Genomic DNA, 17,059 nt, shown 5'->3' with positions numbered 1-17,059 from the left:
CATTTGTGAGGTTCATTCCCACCAGTGAGATTTGTGAGCAGCTTCCATGAGATGCTATGCAAAATCAGTTTAGTACTTTCCTTATTTGTCACTGTGCCATGAAACTGGTAAAATATAGAGGAAACAGAAAATTGGGCACATCTGTGAATTTGGTTGTGCCCTGATTACAGCAATGCAATTCCACAGATGTGCATGTTTTCACAGGAGAACAGGTTTCTATTTGACTCCTAGCTCCATCAATGCTCAGCTGATGTTTTATAGCCCCCTGTGGGTTTAGCATGCCCTCCCTTTATACAGCCAAAACAGTAGCTTAGCTATAAGATTCACTGGCACCACTTTGGTATCTATTTTCTTAAATTATGGTAAATGGGGATTTGTGGCATACCTATGTCAACTCCACCTACATATTTTCCCATAATAATGCTTGGCACATTCATATTACCTCTCAGCCGACAGCCCCAAACATTTAGTAGACATTTATTCTTTCTTACATCAAAAAGAGTTTGGTAACTTTCATAACTCCTATTTTATAGGAATATAAAATGAAAGACCCTTAGCCATTAAGGAAGGAATACATAATTATAAGTATTAATAATCAGTTTCCTTATAAAAACAAAGTGAGAAGTGCTTGAAATGGATATAACACCAGAGATGAAGTTGATATATTCAATTGTATTCTGTGTCAGTTGGGTATGCGTGAGGATCATCTAGAAATCTGGTTAAGACAGAGACTGCCCATTGCCATCCCCAGAGATTCTGATCCTAGAAGTCTGGGGTGGGGCTCTGACATCTGCATTTTTTAACAAACACTTTTCCTCAAAGTGATTCAGAAAACCACACATTGAGAAACACTGGTCTAGATGAAATAATCAAATTTTAAATCCATAAATAGAGAAACAAAAGCATAGCTCTCAGGAGACTACAAATTCTCTTCTCCAACCACACCCTACCTCTCAAAATTATTTCATTTTTGAAAAACATTTTTTGAAAGCAGCTGTCATTGTCACCATAACTGAGGAGTCCTCAGAAGGACAACTAATCGCAAAAGAAAGAGTAATAAAGGAAAGATTATAGCTTGAATCTAGTTTTGGATTCATTAATGTAGCTAATCAAGGGAACATGGCCATCTATGGCTCAGGGTCTCAACTTGTCCTACCAGGACTTGTAATCTAGAACCATATGGGTGATTCAGAAGAAGCAGAAGCTGTTTCCAGGGGCAACCACATCTTTAGAAATTTTTCTAACATCCATCAAATGGTTTATCTTGTGGCAAGTGAGCCTCCTAGAACACATTTGGCCTGTCACCATAATTCCACTAAAGACTTTTATGACCATGGTAATAATGACCACTAACATTTATTATTTATCAGTTGGTACTCAGTTTTGCATTTTATCCTCCTGAGAATCTTAGGAGGCAGATAATGTGTATAACAATTTCACAAATGAGGAAATTGAGATAGATTAGTTTCTAACTTACTAGCCTTACACAGACTAGTAAGGGCACAAAGTGAGTAAGTCTTAATTTGAAACACATTTTGTATATTGCTGAGTCCCTGCACATAAACACTATCACATTGTCTTGGTAGAAGGGCGGTGAGTTCCAAGGGCAAAGTTGTTCAGCTGAAATGTCTTTGGGATAGGAAAGGAGAATATGATAGAATTAAGCCCACTGCTTATAGGCAGAGGAAAGTAGGATTTTCATTTCTCAGAAATCAGACTACAGAAGAGGATTGCACTAACGTACATACCATGTATTATTCTCCATGTAATTATACTGAGTAAAATACCTTTAGAGTAATTGTATACATAATCAAATATTGCACAAATCTAAAAGCTTGAAAGTGCCTGCCAACCTCCTCCCACTCTGGATCAAATGAAATCCTGTGTACTAAACCGTAGTTATAATTTTCCCCCTGGTTTCACTTGGATTTCCTTTAATAATGTTTGATTGTAATTAAAAATCAGTGTATACATAGAATAGAGAAAGAAACCAAAATTACTCTCTTTTGTCTTTTAGAAAAGTGACAGTTACAAAAATACTCAATATAATCAATTCGCTCCCTTCCCCCGACTATTGAACTAGTGTTTTATCAACCACAAATACGCTTCTCCACATAAGACAGTAACTACAGTTCTGCGGTAAATGCAACAGGACTGAAGTCACTGCCAAAGAAGCATCAAAGCTTTCAGAGTGCTATTGATGTGCACAGTTCATAGCTCAAAGAAAGTAGCAAAGAGAAGAAAGCCAACGGCAGGAATGGCTTCGGGCTATGCTGTCAAAGTAGGTTTAATATAAAGGCTAAAATGGCAGTAGGATACTCATCTATAAAACAGATATCTGCTGCTTAGCAAGCTGAATGGAATGAGGTTCCAGAAACTCTCAATGTTCAGGCACTGCTGATCCTAGCAACAATAGGCTTGAAAGAGATAAGAGATTCTAATAGTTAATTCCAACCTAATGATGTCTGCGTGGGGAAATCTAGAGATCTTAGTGATGAGGCTTTAGGATTCATTCACTACCTTTGTCAATCCTGTTGTTATTAGGTTCAGGAACCAGAATATTCAGATTCTGGGATCTAATCCTACTGTTCAGGATGAAGTGACTGACCACCATCCAGAGGCACATCCTGTTCTTGAGTAAACCCACTTACTAGGTTAAAAATCAGTCACAGCCCAAGGTTTTGGAGGCCTTGGCAACAGCAATATTATTTGAGAAATTCTACTCTCTGCACAGCTATTCAGAGCCATCTGACTTCACGTGTTTATAACACTCTCTTCTCCCTTTCTACCAACCTTGATGTTGCCACTATTAGAGTTCTGCAGGGACTGAGGCTGAAATGAACACTTGCCACCTCGTCACAGACTTTGATGATAGCGTGTCTTTGATGGAGAAGAATCCCCTTTTCCTTTCAGGAGACAACGTGTTGTAGTGGGAAGAGGGCAGTACTGGAGGACATGCAGAACCTCATCTAATCTGAGAGTTGTCGTTTATTATTTTCGAGGCATTGAGCAAGTTACTTAATCTTTCTGAGTCTCGGGTTTCATCAGAAAGTTGCGCTAAAACTTATAGAGTCATCCTAAGGAATAGAAATATTGGAGAGAGCTAAACCAAAGGTGACTAGCATGGTTGTTGAGGTGATAAAAGCAAAGTAGAACAGTTAGTGATAAAAAGTCTGGCTCTCATTTTTTAAAGGATAGGATTCATTTTGGCTATTTTCAAAAGAGGGTGGAAGAAGGGAAACAAGACCACCTGCTTTTTGTGGTTGAGGGAAGATACCTGGTGGTAAGAAAATGAGGGAAGATATCTAATTTTCTATAAAGCGAATGAGTTGGTACCAAGTGGGGGCAGACATTGGTGGAGTGATATGGGGTTGCGGTCCCATTGGGAGATGCCAAAAGAGGAATTCACCAAAGATGACCTCAACTCCTTCACAACTCTTAAAGCCCTTTTTGACTCTACTTGAAAGCAGATGCTGAGTATAGCACTGGGTAGTTAGCTGTAAATGAGAATCATGGCATCCAAAGATAAGATGACTGGGAAGTCAGTGGCAGTCTTTATACATGAGTCTCTTGGACCCCAAATTCTTCGTGGTAGAAATAGACAGATACTCTCCAGAAGGGCCTGTGGCTTCTCATTAGAATACCCTTTCCCAGCTGGGTGCATTGGCTCATGTCTGTAATCCCAGCACTTTGGGAAGTTGAGACAGGTGGATCACCTGAGGTAAGGAGTTCAAGACCAGCCTGGCAAACATGGGGAAACACTGTCTCTACTAAAAATACAAAAAGCAGCCGGGTGTGGTGGTGTGAGCCTGTAATCTCAGTTGCTCTGGAGGCTGAGGCAGGAGAATTGCTTGGACCTGGGAGGCAAATGTTGCAGTGAGCCAAGGTCATGCCATTGCACTCTAGCCTGGGCGACAAGAGCAAATCTCCATCACACGCATGCACACACACACACACACACACACACACACACACACACAGAGAGAAAGAAAAAGAATAATACCATTTCCCTTGAGGTCTTAGGCACCAAGGCTAGAAACCAACATAAACCTGAAAGGAGAGGCCATATGCCCCCATGCCATCCATGATGCATCAGAGAAGATTCCTCATCCTTTCCAGTCTCACAACTCTCCTCTGTTCACTTGAGATTCCTGTGGCAGATATATCTCTTCTGAAATAGCCCTTTTAATTTTCAGAATGATATAGACAGGCATACTGGTGTATTTTCTCAAACTTGTCCAGCAGTTAGTGTTTCAAGAACACAAGATTAATTATACATTTGAAAAAGAAATCTGGTTGTTTGGCAGAAGACAAAAAGTAGTAATTTTGTAGATCACATATTTTTACATTTCTCCATTTAAAAATATAGATTTTGTTTCTTTTTTTTATGGAAAATGTACTTTTGAGTCAAAATGACATAACAAAAAGAAATGGTGATGATGAGTGAAACTTACACACCTATTTCCTCACGACCTTTTTCTTAATTGGCAAGAGCTTTTTTTTTTTTTTTTTTTGGAGTCAGAGTCTTGCTTTGTTGCCCATGATGGAGTGCAGTGGTGTGATATTGGCTCGCTGCAACCTCTGCCTCTGGGTTTAAGTGATTCTCCTGCCTCGGCCTCTCAGGTAGCTGGGACTACAGATGCACGCTGCCACAATCAGCTAATTTTTTGTATTTCGTAGATATGGGGTTTCACTGTGTTGCCCAGGTTGTTCTGAAGCTCCAGAGCTCAGGCAGTCTGGCTGCCTGGGATTACATGTGTGAGCCACTGTGCCTGGCCGCATTTCTGTTAAATGCATAAAAATTACAACATTTTAAAAGAGGTCCAACTGTATATAAAAAATAATAAAAATCTATAAGGAGATGATTTTATGACATCATGGCTTGTTGCTATGGAAACTATGATGAAGCAGATTGAATAATATTATGCCAACAGAAAACATAGGCATAACAAGGGTGAGAGTTGAAAAAGAGTGAAGTCCTATATTACTACACAAATACCTTACATAATTAGAAAATGTAGCAGAAAAAAGTGTGTAATATGGAAGTAAAAGGTAAATAGATTTCTGTTTGATTGGCTTGAAAATTATCCTCATCACCAAAAAAGCATCTTCAAACTTCAAATATAAAGATGATTACTTTTTACTTTAGTGTACATTTTTATACAACACACAGCCACTTTGAACTCCTTAGTCTTCACCATCTGTATAACTCAATTTCCGTTTTGTAAGAAAAAAATTGCTGACATCTGTTTAAACCCTAATATCTCCACAACCATGTAGAATGTTAACTCAAGCTTGGTGTCATGTTAAATCACTTGAGCCTTAAAATAATATTAAACTTATGGTTCTGTTTCAACTTTGTAATGATACTACATTTAACCCTTCAGATGTTCCAAACTATTCACCAAGTGAAATCTTGGAAAAAACACGAAAATCAATTGTAGACCCTTCATTTTCACATGACGCTCCATTAGGGATTTTCTAAAAGGACAGTTAAAAAAAAAATCAGTGACTTAGTTAACACATGGGACAGTCTGATGTCATTAAGACACCTCTTACTGACTATAGCAGCCATTCTGTGCCTGGGCCAACCCAAGTCAAAATTGTGAGGTAATGAGAATAACCTGCAAAAAAGTACAAAAATTAGCCAGGTGTGGTAGTACACACTTGTAGACCCAGCTACTCAGGAGGCTGAGGTGGGAGGATCACTCAAGCTCAGGAGGTTGAGGCTTCAGTGAGCAGTAAGTGTGCCACTGCACTCCAGCCTGGGCAACAGAGGGGGACTCTGTCTCAAAAAAACCAAAAGAACAACTTGAATTTATGAAGTGTTGAAAAAAAAAAACTAAAGTCCTTCCACATTCGTGTTCTGATTAGATTTTTAGAACAGCATTGGTAAATGCACTGGTGAGGTACATCCAGATTTATCTCTCCACCTCCACCCTCAGGACTGAGGTTCCTGTTGTCCCAGCTGCCAGGATTCTTGCTTGCTGATGGCCCACAGTGAATTCTTCAGGAATTGCCCTGAGCCTGAAGGGTGCTGCCTCATATCCAATGAGGTCTTGGTCAATAAGAAGGCGACAAAGATGAGGCCTCCTCACTTCAACTTAAAACACCTAACAACGGCTGTCCCAGCTCTAAGTATTCCCCCAGATGAAGGACTGAGGACTCCGTTGCTGTTCAACTTTTCCTGCTGCTCAATCTTTTTCCTTATCCACCCTCCCCCATACATATTGTTCCTGCAAGTATCTTTAGTGAAGTCTCTAATTTGTGGAAGTAGGTCATCTACTGCTAGCTGGCTGGCAATGAGGTTCTTATCCTTGGTAAATAGATAGAATGCGGACAGTCTCTAACATTTTGTAGGAGGGAAATTGTTAAAACTTTATTTGACAGAGAACTGGGATGAAGTACAAGGGAAAGGAAAGCACTGGCAGGTGCCACATCTCAGATGTTTGAGAAATTCAGAAAGTAGTTATAAAGACAAGGGAAATAGGTTGCTCTTGTGGAGTGTGATCAATGCATTAGAAATAGACAATGAAAAGGTGAGGGTAATTCATCACCATTGTAAGGGAGAGTGTGAAATTCAGAAGCACATGAAAGAACAATCATCTTCTGCAGCCACAGAGCAGAAATAGTTGAAGATCAGGCCCAGGACTTAATTACAAGAGAAGCTGAGCACCAGAAAGAAATTTAAATTGTAATCCTCTCCCCAGTTAGAGCCCTAGTTAAGAAGGAATAGGACCCTATGACTTGCATGGGGATATCTGGGTCAGTGCACTAAAGAACCTTGAATTCCCAGGTCCTCCTAAACCCTTGGTATATGCAAAAGTAACCCACTCTTCCCTATTAAAGAATAGCACTCTTCCTCGTTTGAAGACAGCACAAAGTCCTCTGCTTTGCAGGACAACATACCCCCTCCCCTTTGCCCTTCCTTCAGAATTTACTCCCGATTCCACTCTTGGCTGCTGACACACTATAACATGACCTGATGGAGGATATACTGGGTGGAGGATATACTGCGAAGGGTGGAAAGGGACTAGGTACTGAAAGAGCTGTATGACCTAGGAAACCAGGAACCAACAGAAGGCAGGATAAGATAATACATATTGGACTTTTTGATGGCTCTGGATCAAGGCTTATGGAATACAGAGCTGGCTAAGGGAAAATTTATCAATATGGGAGCACCTTCCCATCATATGGGTGACCTTGGGCAAATACACAGAAGGCAGTACTAATATACTGTGGGTTCATAGTAAGTGGAAGAGAAAGGGCAGAACTGCCATGCAAAAAGCTCAAAGAGGACATCCTGGAATAAATATACTTTGTAAAGCCAAAAACCCACAAGCCAACTGTGTTCTCTAAGTTAGACTAAAAAACTCTCTGTTCACTAAAGTAATAAGGAATATGCTGAAGGGAGCTTCAGCTCCTTAAAGACTCAATGACAGCTTTCTTCTGTAGACCAGGGCTAATGGAGGAGATGCTGTTATAGAATGCAGTCCCCTAGCAGACATGGAGATGATAGGATTACAAAACAATGAAGGCCAAGTAGTGGTACTTAACTGTCAGCATCAAGGTTATTGTGATTGCCACAGTAAGAAGCAAGGTCAGAGCATGGCAAGAAGAATGGCACCTGACCTGCAGAGAGAGCAATAAAGATGTCTAGAACCGGGCTGGGTGCGGTGGCTCACGCCTGTAATCCCAGCACTTTGGGAGACCGAGGCGGGTGGATCACGAGGTCAAGAGATCGAGACTATCCTGGTCAACATGGTGAAACCCCTTCTCTACTAAAAATACAAAAAATTAGCTGGGCACAGTGGCGCGTGCCTGTAATCCCAGCTACTCAGGAGGTTGAGGCAGGAGTATTGCCTGAACCCAGGAGGCGGAGGTTGCGGTGAGCTGAGATCGTGCCATTGCACTCCAGCCTGGGTAACAAGAGCAAAACTCCATCTCAAAAAAAAAAAAAAAAAAATGCCTAGAACCATCTCTAGGGATAAGCTGGGCAGTCAACCACAGTATCGTTCAATTTATATAGTCAGCAGAAATTAAAGGTTGATGAGGGCACAGGGCAGAATAGATGCCCAGTTTCTGAACCTGAGCCAATTTTCAGATCCAGAACTTTTTGAATGAAGGAGAGTCTGAGCTGTAAATGGGAAGCCTCCAATATTATGGTAAGATTATTTAGTAATAATTTGCTTGTGCTTTGTCAAAATTATCTATGGCCATTTAATCCAGTAGCTAATTACAGGGGACAGTGAATACCTAAATATTTCAAGGACTATTGGACACAAAGTTTGAATTAAAATTAATATTTGTTATTTATCATCATGGCCTCTATCTGAGAACAGGAACATTGGGAGTTTTGGGAATAACTGAAGTTCTGGCTCAGGTTTGGGTATGGTGTGTTCCCTGAGTCCGTGAATGCCCCAGTGGGTCATTTTTTCAGTACCTGAATGTACACTTGGATTGGACACACTTGAGAGTTGGCAGAACTCAACACTGATTCCTTGGCCAATAGGATAGGAGCCATCATACTGGAGAAGGCAAGTGAAATTCTCTGAAACAGCCCTTAACTGTCCCCACCCTTTCTCATCCAAGATGGTAGATGAAAACCAATAATGTAACCCAGTGTCAAAGACAGATAATAAATGTTACTCCAACATTCTTAAAAGACTCAGAAGTAGTAATTAATTCCTATTTTATCTTTATTTAGTTCACCAGTGTGTCTTTTACAAAAAAAATTAAGTCAATCCTAAAGGATGATAGTAGACTACACAAACTAAACTATATAGTAACCCTATTTATCGCTACGATACTAATTATGATATGTTTGCTATAGCAGATTAGCGTGGTGCATGCTCAAGGACACAGAATCCATTCACTAATCTGGTGAATGTAATGTTTTTTTTTGAGACAGAGTTTTGCTCTTGTTGCCCAGGCTGGAGTGCAATGGCATGATCTTAGCTCACAGCAACCTTCACCTCCAGAGTTGCAGTGATTCTCCTGCCTCAGCCTCTTGAGTAGCTGAGATTACAGACATGTGCCACCATGCCCAGCTAATTTTGTACTTTTAGTAGAGAAAGGGTTTCTTCATGTTGGTCAGGCTGGTTTCAAACTCCCGACCTCAGGTGATCCACCCACCTCAGCTTTCCAAAGTTTTGCGATTAACAAGCATAAGCCACCACACCTGGCCTTGGTGAATGTAACCTTTCTCATTCCTCTCGGAAGGAAAGACTAGAAACAATTTGAGTTCACACGAGAAAGCAACAATATACTTTCATGATCTTGTGCCAGAGCTATGTTCAATCTCTTAGGCTCCATTATCCTATAGGACTGGACAGTCTATACATTGTACAGAACATCACCTTGATTCACCATTGATGACATCCTATTAATTGAACCAGATAAGGAAGTAGAGGCAAGTGTGCTGGAGGCCTTGGTAAGATGCACTCCAGAGGGTGGGTGATAAACCCAACAAAGACTTAGGGGCGCATAAAGTTTTCAAGGGTCCCATGATCTTGTCTCATGATCTGGGGTCTTTGACAACATCCCCATTCAAGGCAAAGGACAAATTATTTTGTCTTGCATCTCCTATTATGAAGAAAGGAACATAATTCCTGGTAGGGTTCTTTGGATTTTGAAGGAAGCATATTTTGCATTTGAGAATATTGCTGTAACTCATTTACTGAGTGATGGGGAAGGCTTCTAGCTATGAAAAAGAAATGGCTTTGCAGAAGGCTCATGATAGTACAAGCAGCCCTGCTTCTTGAAACATATAATCTACTGGACCATGTAGTATTAGAGGCAAGTATGCGGGAAATGATATTATATACAGGTTGTGACATACTCCAAAAGGAGAATTACAACACTGACAGCTGACCAGAGTCACACTATCTGTAGTGGAGAACCATACACTTTTCACAAGACAGCTACCAATGTAATATTAGGCTAAAAAATCTGCCCACCATACAGCCAGAACCAACTATCAAGGAGCTGGATTCTTTCAGAGTCACCAAATTATATTAATTAAGTTAGCCCTGCAGCAATCCATTGTAAAGATGGAAGTGGCATGTCTGGGATTGGGCACAAGTATGTAGTATAGACCCCTTTGTCATGCTTCATGTCACAATTCTGCCTCTTGTGCAGACCATACTTATAGCTGAATCATCTAATTTATGTGGAAAGAGAAGGGGTCTGAAATGAAAACAACATAAATATAGATTTATGAGTAGAAGAAAATGGCTGGTTGGTCAGGGTGTTGGAAGGAGAAATACTGGAAAGTCAGACACCAGACAGCCTGAGGAAGAAGCATGTAAGGGGTCTTGGAAGTGACCATGAAGTATGAACATTTTTGTATAGCACCAGAAGTACCTATCAGGAACATGGCCCTTCCTTATGGAATGAATGATAGATGGAGATGATCTTGTTGAGCACAAAGGCTTCTCTACATTAAAGCAACAGTGCTCCATCTACAAATATTTATCAAGCAGCTAGCAGGGATCAGGCACTGTTCTTGCATTTGGAATAGGTACATCAAGGGGGAAAAAAAAAAAAAACAGGCAAAAATCCCTGGCTGGTGGAGTTCTAATTGCTGTACTTCACAGCTTACTTCAATTTGACATTTGTGAACAAACCAGGTGTCTTTCTTACCTTGATCACAGTCAGGGGTGTTTTATAGGCAGCCAAAGTTTGCTTACCATGAGTGTCAGTCCCGTGTTTTTACTAACTTCTGTGGTTTGAACGTGTTCCCCAAAAGTATATGTGTTGGAAGCTTAGTCCTCAAGGCAGCAGTGTTGAGAGGTGGAACTTTTGGGAGGTGATTGGGTCATGAGAGCTCTATCCTTAAGAATAGATTAATTGATTATAATAAGAGAGGGTTAGTGATCATGAGAGTGGGTCTGTTATAAAAGACATTTTGGCTCTCAGTGTGCTCCCTTGTTTTATGATGCCCTGCTCTACCACAGCATTCTGCATAGAGTCCCCAATGCAATAAGGTCCTCACCAGATACAGCCCCTCATCTTCGGACTTCCTAACCTCCAGAACTGTAAAAAAATACATTTCTTCTGTTTATAAATTACCCAGTCTCAGGTATTCAGTTATAGCAAAAGAAAACAAACTAAGGCACTATGCCTCCATGTCAGGAGTTGGCAAATTATGGCCACTGAATGTTTTTATAAGTAAAGTTTTATTGGAACCCAGTCACAACCATTACGTCTGTGATTGTTTTTATGCCAGCACAGTAGAATTGAGTAGTCGTGATAGATTACATGGCCCACAAAGTGTAAAATATTTACCATCTGAGCCTTTATAGTAAATGTTTGCTGGCTCTTATTCTGTGCAAGTGCTCTTTTGGGAAGCTTTTAAGTTTGAAGAACTTTGTAGCAATAGGAACCTACCGAAGTGAGGAGAAAGACTGGTTCAGCTCTTTATGAGAGCCTGATCGCAGCCTTATCATAGCTTGTCTTCACTCTGTGATGGACATTTTATAGATGAAAGCTATTGTTTTGCAATTCAGATTTGTGTCCTAGACACAGGAGGACAAATTTCAGGACAAATTTTAAAATAGAAACATTATTTGGCTGAGCACGGTAGCTCATGCTCTAATCCTAATAATTTGGGAGGCTGAGGTGGGAGAATTGCTTGAGCCCAGGAGTTGAAGACAAGCCTAGGCAACATAGTGAGACCCAATCTCTCCAAAAAATTTAAAAATTATCTGGGCATGGTGGCATATGCCTGTGGTCACAGTTACTGAGAAGGCAGAGGTGGGAGGATCACTTGGCCTGGAGGTCAAGTCTGCAGTGAGCTGTTAATGCACCAGTGTCCTCCACCCCGGATGACAGAGCAAGATTCTGTCTCTAAAAAAAAAGGAAGAAAGAAACTTATAATTCAACAGTCATTATTGGCTACATACCAACAGATGAAATAGATTTATTTCTTTCCCTTATGAATCTTACAGTCTAATGGGGGAGACAGATAACAAGAAATTACAACATAAATGAGTGTTTAATTATAAACTGTGATCAATGATAACTAGGAAAACAGTAGCCTTGTTGTAGCATCTCTTTCCATCGTACTGGCATATGATAAGCGGGAATAACAGGCTGGGGGTGAGAGCCTTCTTGTTGGTGGGGATTCTCCACAGAATCCTGAGGTGGCACAGGGCATCACAACCACCATAACACCTAGGTCAGGGAAAGACCTTGGGATCTGCAGGACCAATAGGAGGTAACCAAGTAGAGTGGAAGGGAGAACATTCCAGACAAAGAAACATCATAGAGGAAGTCACGAAGCCAGGAAGAGAAACAGAAATATAGGAATATGCAGCAGAAGTGCAGTTAACAAGGGCGAAAGGGGCTCCAAGATGAGACCAGAGTTGCAAGCAGCAGCTTTGTAAGCCATGGGAAGGAGTGGACTTTCAGCATGGGTAATATGGCCTGCCTGGTGCTTTGAGAAGATTATTCCAGCTACTTTTGGGAGGCTTTCTACACAGCTACTGTGTAGAAATGGATTACAAGGTACAAATGCGAATGTCTGGAGAAGGGCTCTAAAGCAAGAGGTGACGATGACACGCTGAGCAGTAAAAATGAAAAGAAGTGCATGGAGTTGAGACATGTTTTGGAGGTCAAAAGGACAGAAATGGGTGACTTTTAAAGTAAATGTGGATGTGGACATGTGGGGCGTGGGTACTGATGGAGAGAAGAGGACTCAAGAATGACTTGGGTGGAGTGGGGGTAAGACTGAACAGGAGGAGACAATTCAGGAAAAACAGTGGGTTGCAAAAATGGAATTCTTGCAATACAGCCACAAATGATCCTGTCATTAAAAAAAAAAAGAGTCATTTTGGAAACCTACCTGATTGCACAAATAAGTGTTCGATGGGCTCAGATTTAAAATAGAAGTATTTTTAAAAGATAAAAATAGAATATTTGCCATATTTGACATATTGTCATTTATATGAACACATTATATGACAGTATATGAACACTGGCAGTATTTAACATCCTATTGAAACAAATCCTCCAGATTCCTTTTTCAGTTTCTGTATATGCCTTTGCTTCCACCAGCTAGCACCCACAAAATTCTTCAGTAGACTTGCAGTTGAACTACTGCAGCTGTGCCCACACACACACACACATACACACACCCACACACACATACACACACCCACACACACCCAGAGCCAGAGGGACCTAGCAGTTTAAGCTCTTACAGACACATCTTCCACTCCCTTTCCCTGCCCCATCCCCTGAGCCAATGATCCACTGGTGCAGAGTGTCAAAGCCCAGTTTCCTCCTTCAACTAAAAACAAACCTGAGGTATAATTTAACCCTAGAGTTTTCCTACAGAGTTGGGCTGAGACTGACCTTTGCTTGAATCCCATTCTCACTTGATTTCTTTCTTTTTGCTGTCTTATTTTCTTCATTCTCTTACTGGATTTTCCTGGGTTCACTTCCTTAATAAATCTCATGCATACACATCCTTGTCTCAGGATCTGATTCTGAGAAACCTATCCTAAGACATTTCCCAAGACTATCTACTATCAAATAGTGTGAATTCAAATAATGGATCTAGAAAAGCTAAAATCTTTAAAGAAGTGAAGCTTGTAAACAAACACTATTCCAGCTATATTTCCAAAAGGAAAAGAACAACAAAAAGCTAGGAAAATTTATGGTATAAAAAGTGACGCCAGGCTCAGTGGCTCATGCCTGTAATCTCAGCACTTTGGGAGGCCGAGGTGGTAGATCAACTGAGGTCAGGAGTTCGAGACAGCCTGACCAACATGGTGAAATCCTGTCTCTACTAAAAATAAAAAATAACCAGTCATGGTGGCATGTGCTTGTAGTCCCAGCTACTTGGTAGGCTGAGGCAGGAGAATCGCTTGAACTCAGGAGGCAGAAGTTGTAGTGAGCTGAGATCACGCAATTGCACTCCAGCCTGGGTGACAGAGTGAGACTCTGTCTCAAATACAAACAAACAAAACTGATAAACTGTGATGTCCCTCATCTGGCGCACTGGCTCACCCCTGTAATCACAGCACTTTGGGAGGCTGAGGTGGGTGGATCACAAGGTCAAAAAATCGAGACCATCCTGACCAACATGATGAAACCCCATCTCTACTAAAAATAAATAAATAAATAAATAAAAATTAGCTGGGAATGGTGGCATGTGCCTAAAGTCCCAGCTACTCAGGAGGCTGAAGCAGTAGAATCACTTGAACCGGGAAGTGGAGGTTGCAGTGAGCTGAAATTGCGCCACTGAACTCCAGCCTGCCAAGAAAGTGAGACTCTATCTCAAAAAAAAAAGTGACATATAGGAAGCTTAACTTCCCAACTCCTGCGTTGACTATATCTAGTCCAGCAAGGAAAATAATCTCTTCCAACAAGAAAGAATAGAGCAACCTTGGTTAAGAAAATAGGAAGAAGCAGCAAATTCACTACTTTCAATATATTCACATCTCTGGTTTCAGGCAAGTCATTACCCAGAACTTTAAGTAACATTTTATGGTGAAACCTCACAAACACTTGGAGATCTTTGAGAAACTATAAAGAATTGGGAAATTGCTAGAATAATGGAGCTGAAAAAATGTTTTCCTGATTTTCAGAAAAGGAAAACATAGAATGGCAAATTTGATTGTTAATTGCTTCCTACCTTCAAGAATGGATAATCAAAGAGACAAATACTAGAAAAAAAATGCAGTGAGGCCAGGCACAATGGCTCCTGCCTGTAATTCCAGCACTTTGGGAGGGCAGATCACTTGAGTCCAGGAAATCAAGACCAGCCTGGCCAGCATGGTGAAATCCCGTCTCTACTAAACCAACAAAAAAATTAGCTGGGTATGGTGGTGCGCCTGTAGTCCCAGCTGCTTGGGAGGCTGAGGCAGGAGAATCACTTGAACCCGAAAGGTGGAGGTTGCAGTGATCCCAGACCACCCCACTGTCTCAAAATAAAAAATAAAAAAAAAAAAAGAAAGAAAGAATGCAATAATTACTAGATACTAACATGGAACTACAAAGAACCTTTCACTTTTAAATTGGGTTCCTGGAGATGGAGGCAGGGACAGGGAGAGCATCAGGATAAATACCTAATGCATGTAGAGCCTAATATATAGGTGATGGGTTGATAGGTGCAGCAAACCACCATGGCACATGTTTACCTATGTAACAAGCCTGCACATCCTGCACATGTATCCTGGAAGTTCAAATAAAATAAGATTAAATAAAATGTTTAAAAAATAAAATAATAAATTGGGTTATTGAGTGGAGTATTCTTGACATAATGAGTAGTTATCAGTAAGGTATTTAATAAAGGCTCACATGACTGATTATCTAGTGGACAAGATGAGGAAATGTTACCTTGAAAATTGTGAAGTGAAATCAGAGCTGGTATCAATTAATGAATTGAGGTTAACCTGGAAAAGATGTTCTTAGAATGTGCTGTTGGGAGCATCAATTCAACATTTTCTTCATTGATGTAGGTGGCTAGCACAGTCTTCTATGCTCTGGTCTTTTCTATTCTTGAATTCCCACCAAACCTGCTTTCCTATTTCCAATGCTTCAGCCCTTCCTTGCTCCCACAATATGCCAGCCTCCTCAGCTGCACCTAGTGACTGGAGTGGGATTCACACACACTCCAGTATACGCCTCAGTTTTTCTGTTACTCTCAACCTAGAAATAGTCCCCCTTTGGAATAATTCAACCTTCCATTTTATTATGATTCTGTCTACTGAGAAATATTAGAGAAAATTGCAAACTGTTAGCTTTCAGTTCCAGATGTCCTTTCTTAGAATAATTTCTTTTCTTTCAAGTTTTCTACCCTCTGTGACTAACACCATTTATTGAAGCTGAAATCCCCAGAGTACTTTTGACCCTGTTCTTTTTCTTGCTCTTTATATAATTTTTGTTTTTTTTCACTCCTCTCAGCTCATACCTATTTACTCTGTACATTTAATCAGTTATATAGTCTTACTTATTTCACCTCTGAAAAATTCTGAATTCTGTCTCCTCCTCTTCTCTCCCATTGTCTTTGCTGTACTTCAGTCCTTAATACTTACCTGAAATATTACAGTAGCCTCCTAACTGGCCTCTCTGATTCCAGTGTTCTTCTTTGCCAAGGGAAGATGTTTCATCATCCCAGCTGCTGCTGGAGATGTTCTGCTAACATAAGCACCTGATCAGGTTATTCCCCTTGCTTGAAAGTTCCCTAGTTTAATCTCCTTAATGGGGTAAATGATGGCAATCACTAGCTGACCCCACCTACCTCTCCAGTTTCATCTTTTGGGCTCCCCATCTCTGTGTCTCTCTAGATGGTGAATGCTTTGAAGACAAGAATCTTATTCATTTTTGTATTCCTCTTTCCTAGAAAAACACTAGATACATAGAGAATCTTTTGTAAATTAGTGAACAATTGAAAACATGGGAAAAAGCTTTTCAAATTCTTCAGGATTCAAATATGTAGAGGGTATCATGACAAAATAAAATTAATACAAAGTAAAAATTTAGAAAGACTTCAATATGCTGGATCTGAAACTAATAAAACCATTTTAATGGGGACCAATTATTCAAAACTCAACTCTGCAAGAAAAAAATGGAGGCCTGTTGTCTTAGTCTGTTTTTTATTGCTTATAACATAATAGCTGAAACTGAGCAATTTATAAGAAACAAAATTTATTTCTTACAGTTCTGGAGGCTGGGAAATCCAAGGTTGAGGGGGCCCATTTAGTGAAAAACCTTCTTGCTAGTGGAAACTCTCTGCAGAGTCCTGAGGTGGAACAGGGTATCACACGGCAAGGGGACTGAGTGTGCTAACATGCTTGCTCAGGTCTCTCTTTCCTTCTTAGAAAGCCATCAACTCTACTTCTATGACCCCATTAATTCATCAGTTCATAAAGGCATTAATCCATTCATGAGCACAGAGCCCTCATGATCCAGTCACTTAAAGGTCCCATTTCTCAGTATTGTCACATTGGGGATTAAGTTTCAACACGAGTTTTGGATGGGAATATTCAAACCATAGCACCTACCTTACTGTCAGTTAAGATGAAAAATACCCAGGGGTTTAGTTGTA

General features: G+C 40.4%; 1 protein-coding gene across 1 annotated transcript in view; it reads right to left on the bottom strand.

The window, feature by feature from the left end:
- Nucleotides 1–16,312, bottom strand: part of LOC144576761 (uncharacterized) — a 51,178-nt gene extending 34,866 nt beyond the window's left edge. Inside the window, exon 1 of the mRNA XM_078329027.1 lies at nucleotides 16,253–16,312. Coding sequence (XP_078185153.1) covers nucleotides 16,253–16,282 — 30 coding nt within the window. The 5' untranslated portion in view covers nucleotides 16,283–16,312. The remainder of the gene's footprint in view (nucleotides 1–16,252) is intronic.
- Nucleotides 16,313–17,059: the final 747 nt, after the last annotated feature.

This window comes from Callithrix jacchus, chromosome 6 (genome assembly GCF_049354715.1).
Source record: "Callithrix jacchus isolate 240 chromosome 6, calJac240_pri, whole genome shotgun sequence".
In the NCBI taxonomy this organism is placed as follows: domain Eukaryota; kingdom Metazoa; phylum Chordata; class Mammalia; order Primates; family Cebidae; genus Callithrix; species Callithrix jacchus.
This window is presented reverse-complemented; position numbering and strand designations above follow the sequence as displayed.